We start from the raw sequence: 17232 nt of genomic DNA, 5'->3' as shown, positions 1-17232 counted from the left end.
ATGAATGAAGCTCAGTAGTCACATCTGTAATATGGGCACAATGTCCTAACTCCCTGGCACATTCTGAGGATCAAATAAAACAACGGATGAGAAAGCATAGAGATGCCACTTTTATGATGGCGTCCTCTCAGTTCACAGATATCGTCTCCCCTCTGAAGTGCCTGTGTCTCAGCCCCAGGGCATTGTCTCCTAAGTGACTGGTTCTTGCTCAGTCCAGCTGTGGACCGAGATTTGGGGGTAGATCTGCTCGGGGTCTGGCAGCAGTGACCGGGTGACCGTGGGAGAGGTTGCTGGAGGGGAGGGAGGGAAGGGAGGTGGGGCTGGTTTGCTGGAAACAGCTCAGAAATGAGCCTCGCATAAGCACGAACATCCTGTGTGCTCTTGAGCTAGCCCTGGAACCTCCCTCAGCCCATCCATCATCATGGCATTCTTTGGGACCCAGGCCCCCTTCCCGGGGCCCGGGGGCGGGGTGAGGGGACCCAGGAGGCCGACCTGTCAGCATGGCGGAGAGACCACAGCTGGCTGCTCTGCAGGCCTGCTCAGTGTCGGAGCCGACAGCATGGGGGAGGAGGCGCCTGCAGCCCTCCTAATCCAATTTGTTTGGACCCAGTCTCCGAGGTTCATTTGCTAGTGAATGAGGGCCAGGTGTGTGCGCTGTGCTGGGGCGCACGTTTGCACGCACGTGTGCGGTGTGCAGAGGTAAACAGGTGTGCTGTGTTATATAACCCAGGCCTGGGGCACCCTGTGTCTTTGGCATATCAGCTCCTTCTCAGAGTCTTGCTTCCTCTGTTCACTTCCAAGTCTTCCTCTTTTTTCATCTTTGTGAGATCTGAGTGGAGTCCCTTCCCCACCCTGGGCCTCAGTTTCTCCACCTGTCTTATGGAGCTGGTCCCTAACCCTGCCTGCTCCACGAACAGCTGTAAGCGTGGGAAGAACATGATGGATGGTGAACACAACCGCGTGGGTTTCTAGAGCTTCACAGTGTTCCAAGCACTGTGAGTCCGCACACACACCTGACCCTCTCAGAGCCCTGAGAGCTGCTTCTGTTATCAGAGGCTGACAACCCGAAAGCCCAGCATCTACCTGCTTTCAGAATCCGACCCCGTTTACTCCTTTCCAGGGAAGATGACCACCATCCTTACAGCTCCCTCAAGTCCTTTGGTTTTGGTAGCATGCAGGCTCTGTGTTTGTTGGTTTGTAGGGAGCATGGGATGGGGGTGGATTCTTGGCTCCTGGTGGATTTTCCCTTCCTTGGTTCCATTTCTTTTCACCTACAACCCCAACCCAACAGCCCTGACTTGTCCTCAGCCCGTCAGTCAACAGGGCCTTCCTTGTTAACACTTCCCATTCTGAGGCCTGCTTTCATGGTCATTCTGAGGATGGGATGGGGAGTTTATTGCCGGCGTGGTGTAGAGGGGAGGATGTGGGTGCCAGTGGGTGGGGAGGGGTGGCACTCACAGTTCTGTGTCCTGGGAACCCACTGCCTGCCCTCCTCGGGTCCTCAGGAGGCCCTTCTCTGTCAGTGTGAGGGTTGAAAAGGGGTGGTTCCCACCAGCCAGTGCCCTTGCCTGAAAGGAACAAGGTTGCCCCCATCAGAGAATGTTGGGTTGCCTGTGGGTCCTGACCAGGCTGCTGGGCTCCGAGGGATTGAGGATGAGCCTGTGCTGCTGCTGGGTCCTTAGATGCCTCAGGCTGAGTCTGCTGGGATATTCCAGGCCTCAAGGCGTCTGTCCTTCTGTCCCTGCTGCTGCTGCTAAGTCGCTTCAGTTGTGTCCGACTCTGTGCAACCCCAAAGACGGCAGCCCACCAGGCTCCGCCGTCCCTGCGATTCTCCAGGCAACAACACTGGAGTGGGCTGCCGTTTCCTTCTCCAATGCATGAAAGTGAAAAGTGAAAGTGAAGTCGCTCAGTCGTGTCTGACTCTTAGCGACCCCATGGACTGCAGCCCACCAGGCTCCTCCATCCGTGGGATTTTCCAGGCAAGAGTACTGGAGTGGGGTGCCATTGCCTTCTCCGCCTTCCACCCCTAGGCTGCCATTCTCTGCAATGCTTGCCCGGCTTTCAAAGGGGGTCTTCTGAGGAGCTCTAGGCTCCAAGAGCAAGAGGGGCTGCCTATCCTTTTCAGTGCACCAAGACCCCATTTGCAGAAGTGTGGGTTTGGAAGGAAATTTCCGAGAGGCCCCGGTGACCAATGCCCCCACCTCTAGACTCACCCAGGGATAAGGAGCCATTTAGGAGTAGATGGAAATTTGTCGTTAACGCAGTAGCCAAGACTGAAGGGACAGCCCTGGGGCCACCTGTGACCACTTCCAGCTGCACAAGGCTTGCAGCCTGCAAAATGCTCCCCCCATAGCTTTGGAAATGCTCAAAACCCCTGCCAGAGGTAGGAGTGACTTCCTTGCTTATTGAGGTTCCAAGAGGCTCTGCAGTGTACTCAGGTCAATGCCTGGTGAGTATCAGAGGTCAGCTTGACCCCTGGGCTGTTCACTCTCAACCCAGCTCTTCCCTGAGCTTGGGCCACAGTCGGCTGGATGACCACAAGACAGAGCTCACGTCGTCATAGATGTTGCAAAAGGCCCTGTGCCCTCTCCTGGTCTTGCTCATTTCCAAGAAGTCCGAGGGGCTGGGAACAGGCCACATCTGCAAGCCAGATGGCACTATCCTGGGAGACGGCTGAGGTCGGGGCCCCATGTGAGTACACCCCCACCACCCCACGCCAGTCTTCTCTGAGGGGCTTCCTTACCCACAGCTCCCCTTCCTCGGCTCCCTCACCCAGGTACAAGTCCTCTGGCCTGTGTTCTCCTTGGGTTCCAGGGCCCTAGGGTTTCCGGCATATGTCTGGGGAGAATTGAGAAGACGCTAGCCCTGGAGCCCGGCAGACCTCTGTTTGAATTCTCACCCATAGCACTTTCTAGCTGTGTGATCTCGAGCTGGTGGCTTTGCATCTCTGGACTTTGGCTTGTTTGTGAAGGTCAAATGAGGTGGATGTCAAGTGCAAGTGCAGTTGCTGGCACATTGTAAGCCACAATGAGCAGCGGCAGCTTCCATTATGAGCCCACAGTGAGACACAGGCACGGGAGCAAGAGAAGCAGGAAGGATGAGGGCAAAGGTCCAACGTGGCATCTAGAGAAGATGTGGAAGCTGGGGTGGGAGCTACCGTGTAGGGCCCCTTCCCATGTCCCCTCCACCGTGCAGCTTCTCTGGGCCTGTGTTCCCAGAGCACCCTCCCACCCCCTTGACAGCCCAGCTGAGTTCACCAGCCTCACACGCTCCCCACTTCCTCCCCAGGGAAGGTTGCTGCCTGGGACTTTTGAGCAAGGCCTGGGAATGCAGTCTGAGGCTAACACAAGATGAAGCAGGAGAAAGGGAAGACAGGGAAGGAAAGGAGCCCAGCCCCACGGCCTACAATCCCAAGCCCAGCCTTGAGTAGCTTGGGCTCTGGGAGGCTGGGGGAAGAGACCAGGGTCCCCGAGACTCCCCGTCACCCTGACTTTCCAGTGTGAACAGACTGGCAGGACAGTGACAGTGGTGAGAGCCACCACCCACCTACCGCACTGGGACATGCCGTAATCGTAACAGTGGCCTGTACGTGTTACAGGTGACACACTGGGGGTCTTCCATGTGCTCCACACTTGCTAAGGGCTTTATTTTACACAGGCTTTTCTCATCCTCACCATTGCTTATGAGTCAGGTACCATTTTTGTCCTGTTTTGTAGATGAGGAAACAAGCTTTCACGAGTTATAGCAGTCCCTTGAGGTCACATGGTTAGTAGGCGTCAAAATCAGGGTTGCCAGCTAGCTTGTGTTTTTCAAGCTCCCCTGTAAGACCAGACTATTCATGGAGACAGCCTGAGTCAGTGAGTCAGTGTCTTAGGACATTCCGTCAAATGTGTGTTATGGAAAGCATCCTTATGGAAAGGGGGCTGTGAGCAGAGAGCACATTTTCAGTGTAAGTGAAGGCTCTGTCAGCGCTGGCAACGTGTGTCTCTGGAAACAGGGGACTTCCCACAGCATTTCTCCCTTGTATGCGGTCTATTTGAAGAAAATTCCATGATAAAGGAGTTAGTTCTCCTTTCTCTCCTGTCTACTTTGCAAAGAACTGAGACCTCCAGGGTTCCAGTTTGCTGGGCTGGGTGATGTTTTCTGGAGAATACAAAGGTTGGTTTCTTCTGGAAGGTTTTGGAAGGGAAGAGCAGCAGGTTAGGTACCGGGTCTCCTGTAGGCATGTTGTGTGATTGTGGGCCTCACTATGATGTGGGGAAAGGACTGGACTCTGGCATCCAGAGTCCTCCTGGGGTCACAAAAAGGGAGATGGTTTGGTTCCGCTCCCGCCCCCACCATTAAGGAATGCATAGATCTCCTTGGGCTGAAAGGCACAGGGCTGCAAGGGGAGAGGCTGGAATTCCCCTTGCCCCCATCTTACCCCATGCTCAGCCCAAGGTGGGCCCCAGGGACCTGGGCCTCAGGATTTTCTGCACTAGGACATGAAGTCTCAGAGCATTAGCGCTGGAGGCTCCCTAGTCGTGTTCCCACAGTTCAGATGAGGAAACTGAGGTGTGGAGAGGAGAAGCAACAAGCTTAAAGTGATGCAGCCCATCAGAGGCCCAGCTGGGACTGACCCCTTCCACTCACTGAAGAATCCTAATCTGTCAGATTTTAACAAAGGGGCCCTGGGAGGGAGGTGGGGGAGAGGGGGGCCTTTATGTTCCTTTGGCTTTGAAGATGGAATAATCATGACTTCCTTTTCTAAATATCTTTTGGCCCTTTCTAGAACCAGATGGCGGATGTTTGGAATTTATGTTGTAAATAGTGTTTAAGAAGGGTGTGGGGGGGTGCAGATGTGTTACTTTCTCCAACCACCAAAAACAAGATCTGCCGGAGGGATGAGGGGGAGGGGGAAGGGGAGCTGACTGAGAGGAGATCTGGGGAGAAGGGAGAAGTGAGGGGGAAGGAAGAGAGGAGGAGAGGGAGAGAAAAAAGGAAGAGAGATTGATGGAGTGAGAGTGAGAGCAAGACAGAGAGAGGGGGAGGGAGGGAAGAGACAGCAATGGGTGAAGAGGGAGGAAGACAGAGGGCAGGTGGGCAAGGGAGATGGGAGAGGGCTCCCTGGATGCAGGCTCAGACAGGCTCCATCTTGAGTTCAGGAGCAAACCCTAGAGTTTTCTAAAAATAGTTCCGCCTTTCCCCCAGTGGGGCTGGCAGTGGGGACCCAGAGAGGCACGCTTGCCCTTTTATGGTAAGAAAAATCCAGATCCTCCGAGGGAGCTGGGCTGGAGCCTGTAGATCTGGATGAAACCCAGTCCTGGGGTCTGGGGTGGGACCCGGCTGGATGGAGGTTGTGATCTGGTGGGGTTTCCTGGCCTGGGTAGCCCCACCCTCTGTGAAGAAAGAGCTGAGGAGGCCACCCTGGGGTCCTGGAGTGCAAGGGTTCCTAGAGACATCTGTTCCACTCCATCTCCCCTTTGGATAGAAGAAGAAACCAAGTCTCAGAGAAGGGCGGAAGAGCGTGGGCTCCCTGTGTGGGGAGTGTTAAGTGTCGAGTGGGTCAGTGCCTAGGTCCACATGAGATTGGCTCGTGTGCCTGTCATCCTGGAAGGCAGTGTGGTCAGTGAAAGCGCTGGTCTGAGTGTCAGGAGACCTAAGGCCCACTGCCACGTGACTTGCTGTGTGACTTTGCGTAGTCTGCGGAAGCTCTCTGGTCTCAGATCTCTCACTGGATTGATCATAAAAGCCTTCCCAGTTTTTTGCTTCTCTGGGAATTCCAAGGCTGGAAAGCAAAGCTAGGGCATAGAGGATGCTGCTCCCAGCAGAGGGGGATCTGCAGGCTACTGTTTTTTTCTGCTGTTCCTGGCCTACTTCTGTACCAAAGCAAAAGCTAAGATGGCTTGAGAGAGCGGGGAGGCACTCAGGAGACTGAGGCAGGTCATGGATGAAATCTCTGACCATCCAAGCTGGTTGGGTCCAGCCCCTCACCAGGCACATTGAGGTCAGAGAAGACCCTACCTCAGGTCATATTCAAGGTCATGTGGTGAGTTAGGGCAGAGCCAGAAACAGAACCTAGGGCTTCCCCTCCAGCCTTGGGCTCTCTCATCTGTAGGAGTTCCCTATCTGCAGCAGCTGACAATTCTGAGGACCGTGTCTGGCCAGGGAAAGCACCCTCCTGGGCAGAGCTCCCAGGACTGAAGCTGTGACACTATCCTCTGACTACCTCCTGGAGACAGTTATATCCTGGCAGGGCACCTGCCTTTTCTTTGTCTCCCTCCTTGGTGGGGAGACCATACCATAGCCTCCATCTCTGGCTAGAAGGCAGGGAAGAGGCAAAGAAAGATGCATAGGGCTGGGTGGCCTCTCTGGCAGTCTGACCTTAGGCAAGTCTCCTTCCATCGTGGACCTCAGGTCCTGCATCTGTAACACGAGGAGATGGTTTTGATGCACTTAAGGGTCCCTGTTGGCTCTAATAGGACTTTTATGCTATGAGTTTAGGATTCAACACGAGGAGTGTTTACTAAGCATCTCCCAGGATCACCAGGGTGAATGAGATGGATTTAGTAGTACTCTGTAGCTTTACAGTCCCTTAAGACCAGGCCCCAGTGTCCAATAGTCTCAGAAGAACTGATCCTGGTACCATCTGTCCTTCTGGGAAACTTGGCTGATTCTCTGACCCCAGCTTGAACCCAGAGCTGAAGTAACTCTGGTCTTGAGTGTCCAGGAATGCCTGCTGGTCTCATTATCCCCTTGATTTTGCCCTCCCCGTTGCCCTCTCCCATGTGGAGTCCACCTCCCCAGGCCCATCTGGGTCCCTTCCCTCTCTGCTCTGCAGCCCCATCTCTCCACCCTGGTCTTCCTGTGATTCTGCCCAACAAGGATGCTTGCTTTCCTCTCCCAGCCTCCTGTGACAGCCTCTCCCTCCCCCCAGTAAGGGGAAAGGAAAGAAAAGGGGACAAAAATAAAGCATTTTGTTCTAAATTGGAATCTTCCCTGTGACCCTCCTGGAATTTCCATGCAGTCTCTGTGGGGCGTGTGAACAGGGCCCCCAGGGATGCTGGCCCCCTCTGCCTCATTCCTGCTGGACAGATTGTTCCCTGGGGACCTGATCTCACAACCAGGCTCCAGGTCTGTCTGGTCAAGCCTAGTGCTCTCTGAAAAGGGCAGAAGGCAGCAGAGGGGTGGAAGGAAGTGGGAGGAAAGGGTGGGGGGTGTCCCTAGAGGCCCCTATGTGAAGTCAGGGCAGAACTGATGTCATGCCCAGCTGGGAATCTGACATCCAAGCAGCAGGGGCGGTTCAGCCCCACAAGACTGTCCCAGGGCCATTAGGGCTGTAATGTGAAGTCTCAGGCTGCTGGTGGGAAAAGCCATGAGGTCCAACCTCCTCTAATGCTGAGTTCTAGAGTGTCCCTGCTAAGCTCACATACCTCTCTGGTGACAGGAAGGTCACTGCTTCCCAATCACCTCATCTCTCTGTGGACAGACTGTTGAAGACTTCTTCCTAATATCCTGCAGATACTTGCCTCTCTGGGGCTGCATGCCCTGTGTTTTCAGGCTGCAAAGAACAAATTCCTGATCCCCAGAAAGCTCTTCAAATCTCAAAGATGATGACTGCAGCCCTCGGGCTTCCTAACCCCCCAGTCTCATATTTGAATTCTCAGAGTCAACAGTGCCCAAATTCCCAGGTCTCTCTCCTCCCCTGGGGCTCTTGGTCTGATGGTATTTTGGGGGAGGGTACAAATCTCCCTCCCAGGAACACTTCTTCCATCTTCTGGAGCTGTGGTTTCTGGTGATCAAAGCCACTTCATGACCAGATCTTCACCACTTAGCCAGCCTCAAATCATACAGGGTCTTGACCCACTCTTGGTTCCAGCCAAGTGGAACCAACAGCAAACCACTTGTTTGCTGTTCTTCTGAAAATGTTTTTCTAGTCCTGCCTCCCCACCTTTGCAGGCAGAACCCCCCTGGGGTGCCGTCTTCTCTCACCTCTGTCTGTCCAAAGTGTGCCCCTGCTACTCTGACCACCCCTACCCCAGGTTTTTCTTCCCTGAGAGTCTGAGTGTCCACTGTCATACAAGGGGTGACGGGAGCTGTCCTACTTCCATCCCAAATCATGGAGCATCTCACCCTACAGGGCCCAGAGGGATGGACTAACTTCTGTGTTGGCTGTAGAGCCAGGGCCAGCGTCTTAGCCTGTTTCTTTCCCTTTCTCCCCATCTTGTTCAGCTTATTTCATCAGATGCCCTCAGACACAATGGAGTTGTTGGGTCACATGCCTGAGGTCCGGCAGGCTCTGGGCAGACTGACCAGTGACCTTGGAGCCCAGCAGCCCTGCCAGGGTGGTGTCATGGCCACTATGGACGGCCTCCCAAGGCGGCAGCCTGCCTTTGAACACTTCAACCTGATCTGTTTCCCTGAAGGAGGAGCAAGGTAGGGGCAGGAGCTAGAGGCAGCCGAGCAGTGTCCCTGCCAAGCTTGCAGCGTCCAGTGTGTTTTCCATCTCCCTCGGAGCCTGGCTTGGGTCAGAGGAGGACCTCAGAGGAGGGCACCCAGGCCTGTGGCTGGAATGTGCACTCTCAGGGATGTGCAGGAGTGAGGCGGCTTCTTCCTCAAAGAACCGATGAGCTGTGCTAGTCAGGGGCAGCCCAGGACTGACCAGGCCCCGGGGGCACTCAGCCCACAGTAAGGTATGCTCACTGGTGAGAAGCACTGTCTGAAATTTTTTGCCCCTGAGCGGGCATGGGGATGGGAAAGGGGGGCTCTGTTTTTATCTTACTGAGGCATCATGCTTCAAATGGCCCCCTTCCTAAATGCCAAGACTTTTCCTACTAGACGAGTACAACCAGAGGTAGATTTTGCTCACAGACTAGTCGGGACAGTGCTAGGGTTTCTGTGCATGGGTTCTGGAGTCAGCCAGACCTGGGTTTGAGCCCCACCTGAGCCTTTTATAAAGCTGTGTGACTTTGGGCAAATGGCTAAATCTCTCTGAGCCTCTGGGTTTCCAGAGGGATCATGGTATTTACTTCAGAGAGTGCTGGGTGGAGAGCTGGCTGCTTGGGAAGACTTGATATATAGTTATTGTTATTTCTGAAGGAGCAAGAGTAGATTATCCCCCTACGTGGAGGGTGGAGTTGAGGCTTCATATGGCACCTCCTCCCACCTAAAGAAACTGCCTTTTGTCATCACATTTGGACAGTTATTTATTTATTGAGTACTATGTGCCAGTCACTGATCTAAGGACTTCATGAGTTGTAACTCATTTAATCCAGATGATTCAATAACCTAATGAGGCTGGTACTCTTACCTTGCCCAAGGTCACACAGCTGTTATGGGGCAGATCTGCGATTCAAACCCAAGCAGCCTGACTCCTCTCTGGCACCTTTAATGGCCAGCCTGCTGCATCTTGAACTGCGGTGTTGGAGGAGACTCTTGAGAGCCCCTTGGACTGCAAGGAGATCCAACCAGTCCATCCTAAAGAAAATCAGTTCCGAATATTCATTGGAAGGACTGACGTTGAAGTTGAAACTCCAATACTTTGGCCACCTGATGTGAAGAACTGACTTGTTTGAAAAAACCCTGATGCTGGAAATGATTGAAGGCGGGAGGAGAAGGGGATGACAGAGGATGAGATGGTTGGATGGCTTCACTGACTCAATGGACATGAGTTTGAGCAAGCTCTGGGAGTTCATGATGGACAGGGAAGCCTGGCGTGCTGCAGTCCACAGGGTCGTAGAGTCGGATACGACTGAGTGACTGAACTGAACTGAACTGCTGCATCTTAGCTCACCCTAGCAGCGCTCTGACCAGCCTGGTCTCCTTATCACCTGGGCATGGGGATTCATTCAGCCCACACTGGAAAGGTCCCTGGCTCCAGAGTCAGCCTCTGTTTTCTCATCCAAACAAAAAGGGGCCTGATGAGTGGGTGATCCATGGGCCACGAGAGTGGGTGACTCATGCGGTGCATTCCTGTTTTGAATTGGAGAAAAGGTTTCTGGTGATGAAGCACTGTCGCCAACAAGCCTCTTTTGCAAGAAGGGAGGGGGCCGGTCTCTGTGGGGTTTCACCATGTGTGGTGAAGCCCCGTGGGGCCAGGGTTGTCTAGACAGGCTGTTAGGAGGTGGCAGACACCGTGGGCTCTTTCCCCACCCCAAATTCCTGCAGACTGTCGCAGGCAATCTCCAATTGGCCCGAGGCCCCTGCGTACTGCTGGGCTGGGGGAGGGCCATGTGGGCTGTGCCCACCCCCACTCCAGGGCCTGCAGGCTGCCCTGCAACTTGGTGCATGTAGGGCAAGTTTCTAAATACCCACGTGGACAGTAGTGTTAAAGCACTTCTGTTTTTTCCTTCTTAATTATACAAATTCAGTAAGAACAAAGTATATAACAAGAATTCAGGTAATTTCAAGGCTTGTCAAGGAAGGGAATGCTCACCTACTGCTGGTGGAAGCTGTGACATGGATTGGCCACTTTGGAAGATAATCTGGTGCTTTCCTGTGAAGTTGATAGGCATGCACACCAGAACCTAGCAATCCCTCTCTAAATATGAACCCCAGAGAAACTCTGGCTCATGTGCTTCAGGAGATGTGGACAAAAATGGTCATAATAACCACAATTGGAAAAAGCTTTATCATGATCCTTTGCACAACCCATGGCCCTGAGCCCCAGGGCCTGTTTAGTTGGGAAATCTCTGTTGAGGCAGGGCCCAGGCGGAGCCTGGAGATGAGGACCTCAGAGGCTATCTTCTCCCACCCTCAGGGCTCACACAGCGAATAAGTCACAGCCCCACAGGTCAGGGGTGGCACCGGGACTGGAGCTTTGTATTCCTCAGGGCTGTGTGTGTGTCAGCTGTTCCCTGGCACAAGCCAGCCTGGGAAAGGGCTGACTTTGCCCAAAGAGCTGTCCTGTGGCTCCTAGGGACCAATAACAAGCAGACCCTTTTCTTTCTTGGCAGTGGTGGAGCTAAAGGAAGAGCGATGGCCTTGGAACTAGAAGACTCAGGTTCAAACTCTAGTGTGGTCACCCACTTAGCCTCGGTCTCCTCGAGAAGTGGGATTTCTCATCCTCGCACTCAGAGGTGTCCTGGTGGGCAGACTACAAGCATGCACTTTGCAGAGTGGGTTCAAACCCCCTCCGCCAGTTCTAGCGGTGTGACTTTGGGTAAACTCCAGTGGTTTTTTTCCCTATGGATTAGGATGGTGGAATGATGCTGATCCTGCCCCAGGGTAATCCTGGGAGGATTAAGTGATAATGCAAGAGAGGGGGGAGATTCCCTGTACACATTCATGAGGTGCTTTGGAGGGTCTCCAGGAAGTTATGGAGTGTGGTGTCCAAGGAGCAGGGCAGGAGGTAGGAGACTCCTGGGGACAAAGGGGCAGGAGCAGCGGATAGACATACTGTGTCCAGGTTAATAGTTCACCGGTTGTGTGACCTCATGCGAGCTACTTAACCTCTCTTTCTCAGTGTCCTCATCTGTGCAATGAGAATAATTGTTGTCCCTACCTTACAGGGTTGTTGTGAATTACTGTAATTTGTGTAAAGGCCTTAGGCCTTTGCCGTCGCAATCGCAGTGTGATTCTATCCATACCACCTTGCTGGCAGAGGCTTGTTGTGCTGTAGTTCTGCCATCAGCTCTCTGTGTGACCTAAAGCAATACTCTCTTTTTCTGGGTTCAGTGACCTCGACTATGTTTGTAAGGGCCTCGAGCTACTTGACAGCACAGCATTCTCCAAACTCCATACACCTGGGGTTTCCTGGAGAGGCTGGAGTACAGCTTCCTGCCTCAGCCAGGATTCTGTCAGCTGATGAGTGTGCAGTGCTTCAGACACCACACTTTGGGACACATGACCCACAAAATGCCCTATTATATATGCGGAAAATGAGACTTCACCTAGCCCTTTACACATTTCAAGCTGACCCCTCTCCTGTGCCTTGTAACCTCTGACCTCTGACCTCACCCCTCTTGCCTCTTTCCAGACCCTGTTCTCACTTTAGCAATTCAGGGTGCTCCCTGGCCAGTCCTCACTCTCACTTCTCTCTAAATATAGCTAAGGTTATCTTGCTTCACAAGAGGACTAGGGCCCAAATGTAATGAACATGAGCCCCATTTATACTGCTTTTAGGCTTCCCTGATAGTTTAGCAGGTAAAGAATTTGCCTACAATGGAGGAAACATGGGAGACGTGGGTTCGATCCTTGGATTGGGGAGATCCCCTAAAGGAGGAAATGGCAACCCACTCCAGTGTTCTGGCCTGGGAAATCCCATGGACAGAGGAGCTTGCTCTTAGGTACATATGTCCCTCACGCCTTAGGACAGCCAAGTGAGGTCAGAACAGAGATCATAGCTGTTCTATAGACGAGGAAGCTGAGGCTCAGAGATGGCAAGTGACTTGCCCAAGGTCATGTGTTCTGTAAGTAAAAACAAGCCAGAATTGGACCCAGGCAGTTGGTTCCAGAGTCTGCTTTTGGACTGTTGTGGCCTCGGATCTTGTGTAACCAACAGTGGGAGGTGAAAGTGCTGGGCAGGCTGACACTGGAGGACTGTGTCCATTCTGAGCCCTAGATGTGGCCAGAGCATATTCAGAAGAGCTGTGTCTTCCAGCCCTGCCTCCCACATTCCCCATTGCAAGTCCTCTGCTTTCCTCTGAATCCCCTGGCTCCACCACCTCACCTCACTGAAACTCTCTGCTGTCCCCAACTCCCTCCAAGATCCTGAACCCTTAGTACACTGAATTTAGAGACTAGCACCTTCCCCAGCAGAGGCTGCCTTGGGGCAGGCTCATCCTGAGGTCTCAGGGCTGTGGGCTGACCCTTCCCTTGGCCAAGCCTGCAGTCAGAGATGCTTCAGCTCTTTCCACCTCCTGAGGCTCAACCTCCAAGTACATCCCTGGGCTCCAGGTGTCAGCTTGGCCCCTAATCCTGTTGTCAAATGGCAGACTTAGCTCAGGGCCTCCTGGGGAAACTTCCCAACACCAGCTGCCCTCTAGGCTCAAACAGGGCTCAAAAACCACGTCCTCAGAAGCACAGAGACTGTGTTGTCTGATGGCCTCACAGTACAGATGGGAAACTGCAACCCAGAGAGGGTAGGGTGTCTGCCTGGGGCCACAGGACCAGGCAGTGAGAAGCAGAGCTGAGGCTGGAGCTTGCCACCATCCCCCAGCCACTGTGCCCTACCCACTGCGGCCTCTCAGCCAACACCCTGGCCTTCCAGCCTCGCTGCCTGTCTGCTGGAACCTGAGCTAACATAGCTTCTCCAACAGCTTTGTTTCTTGAAACCATTATTTGAAAACAATTTTACTTGCCAGAAGCCCCAGGCTCTTAGGGCTGAGAAATCAAACCTCATAGACAAGGAAGAAGCATTGTCTATAGCGAAGTCAGCAAGATGGGCCCAGACTCGGCTACAGTGGTGATGCTCAGATGGTGGGACATCGATGCCATCCCCTCCCTCTGCTCCCACCCCCTGCATTTAACCACAGCCACAAGGAGTCCCCAAAGCCAACAGGATCACAGATCTGCACATCTGGTCAGGGCAAGATGGGTGCTTAGAGATCATCCAGTCCAGGCTCTGCACAGATGCGGAAACTGAGGCCCAGAGGGGATTAGCAAGAGACCAAGGATCAGAACCCCGACGGAGCATCCCCTGGGGGTCTCCGGGGGGAGGAGGATACCACAGAAACACCCCCCCCAACACACACACACAACTAGACTCACAGACCCCTGTCTGCCACTGGTTCTTACCTCTCTTGGGGTCCATCCAGGTGTGGCTCCTTGTGGCCTGGAGACGTGGGCCAGCCCATTTGGGGGATGGTTGGAGGTATCACTGCTTCTCAACTAACTTCACTGGGCCTCTGTTACCCCTCACTGCCCCTGCCACAGGGGCACTTTTAAACAGCTGGCACTGGGCCCCCCTCCCCTTAGCCCCTTGCCCGCTGCTCCCTGGCCGCAAAGACCCCTCTGCCTTTTACCTTATATGAGCTGAAGAGGCGAGCCCGGTGTTGGGGCGAGGCGGGTGCTGAGTCCTCTCCGGGGCCCCCATTGGCCCAGGCGCCTGCCACGTGACTGCCTCGCCTTGACCTGCCCCCGGTGCCGAATGTTGCTTTTACCCCCTAAGGAAGGAGTGGTTGACAATTTTCATATTTCTTCTAAATTTGGAGATTTCAGACAATGCTGGGAGGCTTGGCTCCAGCTGCCAGAGGCCCATGTGGAAGTCATTAAGCTGGAGAAGGGGGGCTGGGGGGAGAGCGGGAGGCAGGGAGAGGAGGAGGAGGAAGGGGGTAGGGGCCAGAGTTCTGAGGGTTGCCAGTTGTCAGCCTGGGAACATGAGCAAACTCCCTGGGAGCAAGCTATGTGTGAGAATTTCCTCCCTCTCCCCTGGCCCCTGTGTCCCAAGGCTGGAGTGGGAGTGCTGAGATTTTTTTCTGGGAATCTCTGGCAGGGAAGATACCCGTCCTGACTCCTGGGGTCCAGAGGGTGGTGGGAATGGCAGGGGATAGGTGACCCCGAGGAAGTAAATCCTCTCTCTAGAAAGTTGGGACGCTGGGGGGCCAATCGCATCATTGTGCAAAGAAGGCTGGCGCCCCAGAAGGGTAGGGCCTGCCCTGGTCACACACGGGGCCTGCGACCGGCAGGAGAGGGAGTCTGAGGACCTGCCTCTAGGGCTCTCCTTCCCCTGAAGTCCTAGCCTAGAGAAATGCCTGTCCTTCGCCCTTTCTCATTATACTCTGGCCATCAGAGGCTCTTAGACAGTCCTTAACATTTTTCATGCCTCAGTGCCTTTGCATTGCAGTCCTCTCTGACAAAAGTGCTCTCTCCCTAATCTTCCCATGGCTGGCTCCTCCTCCTGCTTCTGGCCTCAGAAGTCACCTCTGGGAGAAGCCTTGTCTGGCCATAGTGTTAGTCTCCATCGCTGCCTCTGCTTGCTGCCTTCCAGGGCTGTGCCTATTTCGTATGTATCTACTAAAGTAGTTGCTTTTCATCTGGCTCTTCCCAGAGAGCACGACTCCCCTGGGGAGGGTGAGTCCCCAGGCCTCCTGCAGTGCGGGCGAGGGACCGCCAGGAAGATGTCTGTGGAGCCAGCAGCCGTGGGCAGAGGAGCGAGATGTCTGTGGAGCTGAGGCCGGTGGAGGGCTCCTCCCAGTGGCCTTGTTGCTCAGAGCTTCCTTTCTGTGGTGAGGCTGGCTGGACCCCAGTCACCTTCATTCAGACTCTCATTCATGGTCCCCTGGACCCCTGGCCCACACGGGGCTGCTGCCCTCCCCTTCCCTTTCTTGGGGCAGGATTACCTCTAGAATTCCCTCAGGCCGTCTTGCGTGGGGCAGCTAGGTGGCCCCAGGGGTGTGGCATGCTGAGCCCTACACTGTACCTGGTCTTAAGAGGCTCCTGGTCTAGTAAGAGGGTCTTCACCCCGACTTCGTTCCTTCTGAGGAAAGAAATCTCTTCTCGGGAGCTTGTGTTTGTTCCTCCCTTCGCAGTTTCTTGGCTGTGAGGTCTGGGTGCAGTTGTTTAGCTGCTGCTCTGTGAAGTGGGGAGCACAGGGCCTGCCTTTTGGTGTTGCCGTGAGGGTCAGGTGGGGTGCAGTCCTAGGGGATGGGCCAAGTCTGGAGCACTGCCTCTGCTGCTTCCCACAGCGGGTGGGGATGGGAACTGTGTTTAACATCTGTGACCCCCACTTTCCTCCTCTGTAAAATGGAGCCAGAAGCAGCCCTCACCTCCCAGGGTTGCTGTTAAGATGAAGCCAGACAGTGCTTATGAAGGGGTCAGTCCTGTGGGGCTCCAGAATAAGTGCTCAGTAAATGCCAGGTATCTACCCCACACCTGACACATAGCAGGCTTGCTATTCATGTCATCTGCTTCCTTCCTGAGCCAAGAAGATGGATGCCATTCACACGTGTGCCCCTGGGGTGTAAGACTGTGGCGACGAAGGCTTGTCACCCCCACCCTCTACCCTGCTCAGTGTTTCGTCTGACAATCCAAAGCACCACCAGAGGACCCCAGGGAAAAGATAAAGCCAGCCCGATGGAGCCATCAAAATTATGGAATGTCCACTTTGGAAGCTGTGAAACTTAATTTATGCTTCTGTTACTTCTGCTACTGTCACATCAGGATATTACATCAAGACGGAGAAGAAAACAGAAAAATAATCAGTGTAAGTCACGGAGAGACCCACTATTTGAATACTCACGAACTCTGTGCTTGGCCAAGCATGAGTCGGCCACCCTTGTGAGCCAAGTTTCCTTTATCAGGAAGTCTTTGACTAGAGGTCAGAGCAAGTATTTGAAATGACCTGGAGGCAGATCCTAGGAGAGGAGGTGTCCCGGAGCCATAATATCTCAAGAGACTAACTAAATGGCAGCCGTTTGTGATACAGTCTCCCCAGATCTGTCTCAAACATTTTGGAAACCATTTCTGCTTGCTCTCATGCCCTCTCTTGGGAGTTATTAGTGCCTTATGTCTATTAACCATTGTGTGATGTGGCTTTTCTCTCCACACTGTGGCGAGGCAGCCATGAAACCCCTCCCTTCCCAGGGGAAGCAGAGACTCTGGCTTTGTGAGGAGGCCAGAGTGAGGCATCTGGGGAGGTGAGGGCAGCTTCTTGTTAGGGGCTAAGAATGAGAGTGTCTGGTGAGTTCCCTGTCCTCAGAGGGTGTGTGCTGTCAGGGGCAAGGTAATCCCTAGTGGGAGGCGGAGGGGCCTGGAGACCAGGAGATTCGGGAATGGAGCAAAGCTACTCCACCTCTATTGGTGATCAAAGAAGAGGTTGAACTGGTGCAGTTGAACCTGAAGGAAGATGGGGTTTAGACCTACATCAGTTCAGTTCAGTCGCTCAGTCGTGTCCGACTCTTTGCGACCCCATGAACCGCAGCATGCCAGGCCTCCCTGTTCATCACCAACTCTGGAGTTCACTCAGACTCACGTCCATCGAGTCAGTGATGCCATCCAGCCATCTCATCCTCTGTCGTCCCCTTCTCCTCCTGCCCCCAATCCCTCCCAAAGACTTTTTTTGGCGGGGGCATGTGGGATTTTAGTTCCCAACCAGGGATTGAACCTTCACCCCCAGAGCACAGAGCTTTAACCACTGGACTGCCAGGGAAGTCCCAGGAAGGACTTTTTGAGTCAGTGGATTTACTCAAGGAAGAGATGTACTAATGGGGTATCTTGATAAATTGATGGGTCAGAGAACTCATCACTTTACCAGGACAGCTAACAGACTGAACGACAGCTTGACAAGTCCCTTCCAGCCCTTAGATCCTGTGA

General features: G+C 53.8%; 2 protein-coding genes across 21 annotated transcripts in view; one reads left to right on the top strand and one right to left on the bottom strand.

Moving 5' to 3' along the window:
• The window catches only part of LOC147369653 (uncharacterized), a 31057-nt gene extending 17135 nt beyond the window's left edge, over positions 1 to 13922 (bottom strand). For 6 of the 10 annotated variants that reach the window (XR_015167722.1, XR_015167720.1, XR_015167717.1 and 3 more), the window contains exon 1: positions 13717 to 13922. Coding sequence is in view for 2 of the 10 variants with exons in the window: in XM_086412388.1 (XP_086268514.1) it covers positions 13717 to 13732 (16 nt within the window). In the remaining 8 variants the exon portion in view is untranslated. The other 4 variants (XR_015167723.1, XR_015167718.1, XR_015167724.1 and 1 more) reach the window with 2 other exon arrangements.
• The window catches only part of IL17B (interleukin 17B), a 32977-nt gene continuing 17350 nt past the window's right edge, over positions 1606 to 17232 (top strand). For 4 of the 11 annotated variants that reach the window (XM_086412377.1, XM_086412375.1, XM_086412385.1 and 1 more), the window contains exons 1-2: positions 14289 to 14327; positions 14969 to 16123. The gene's annotated coding sequence lies outside the window, so the exon portion shown is untranslated. Of the gene's footprint in view, positions 2692 to 14073; positions 16124 to 17232 lie in introns of those variants that run through there. The other 7 variants (XM_086412381.1, XM_086412382.1, XM_086412384.1 and 4 more) reach the window with 6 other exon arrangements.

The sequence above is a fragment of the Bos grunniens genome, chromosome 7 (genome assembly GCF_055505025.1).
Source record: "Bos grunniens cultivar Pamir isolate PY7600 chromosome 7, Bosgru_T2T1.0, whole genome shotgun sequence".
In the NCBI taxonomy this organism is placed as follows: domain Eukaryota; kingdom Metazoa; phylum Chordata; class Mammalia; order Artiodactyla; family Bovidae; genus Bos; species Bos grunniens.
The sequence above is the reverse complement of the archived record's forward strand: the minus strand, read 5'-3'. Positions and strand labels throughout refer to the sequence as shown.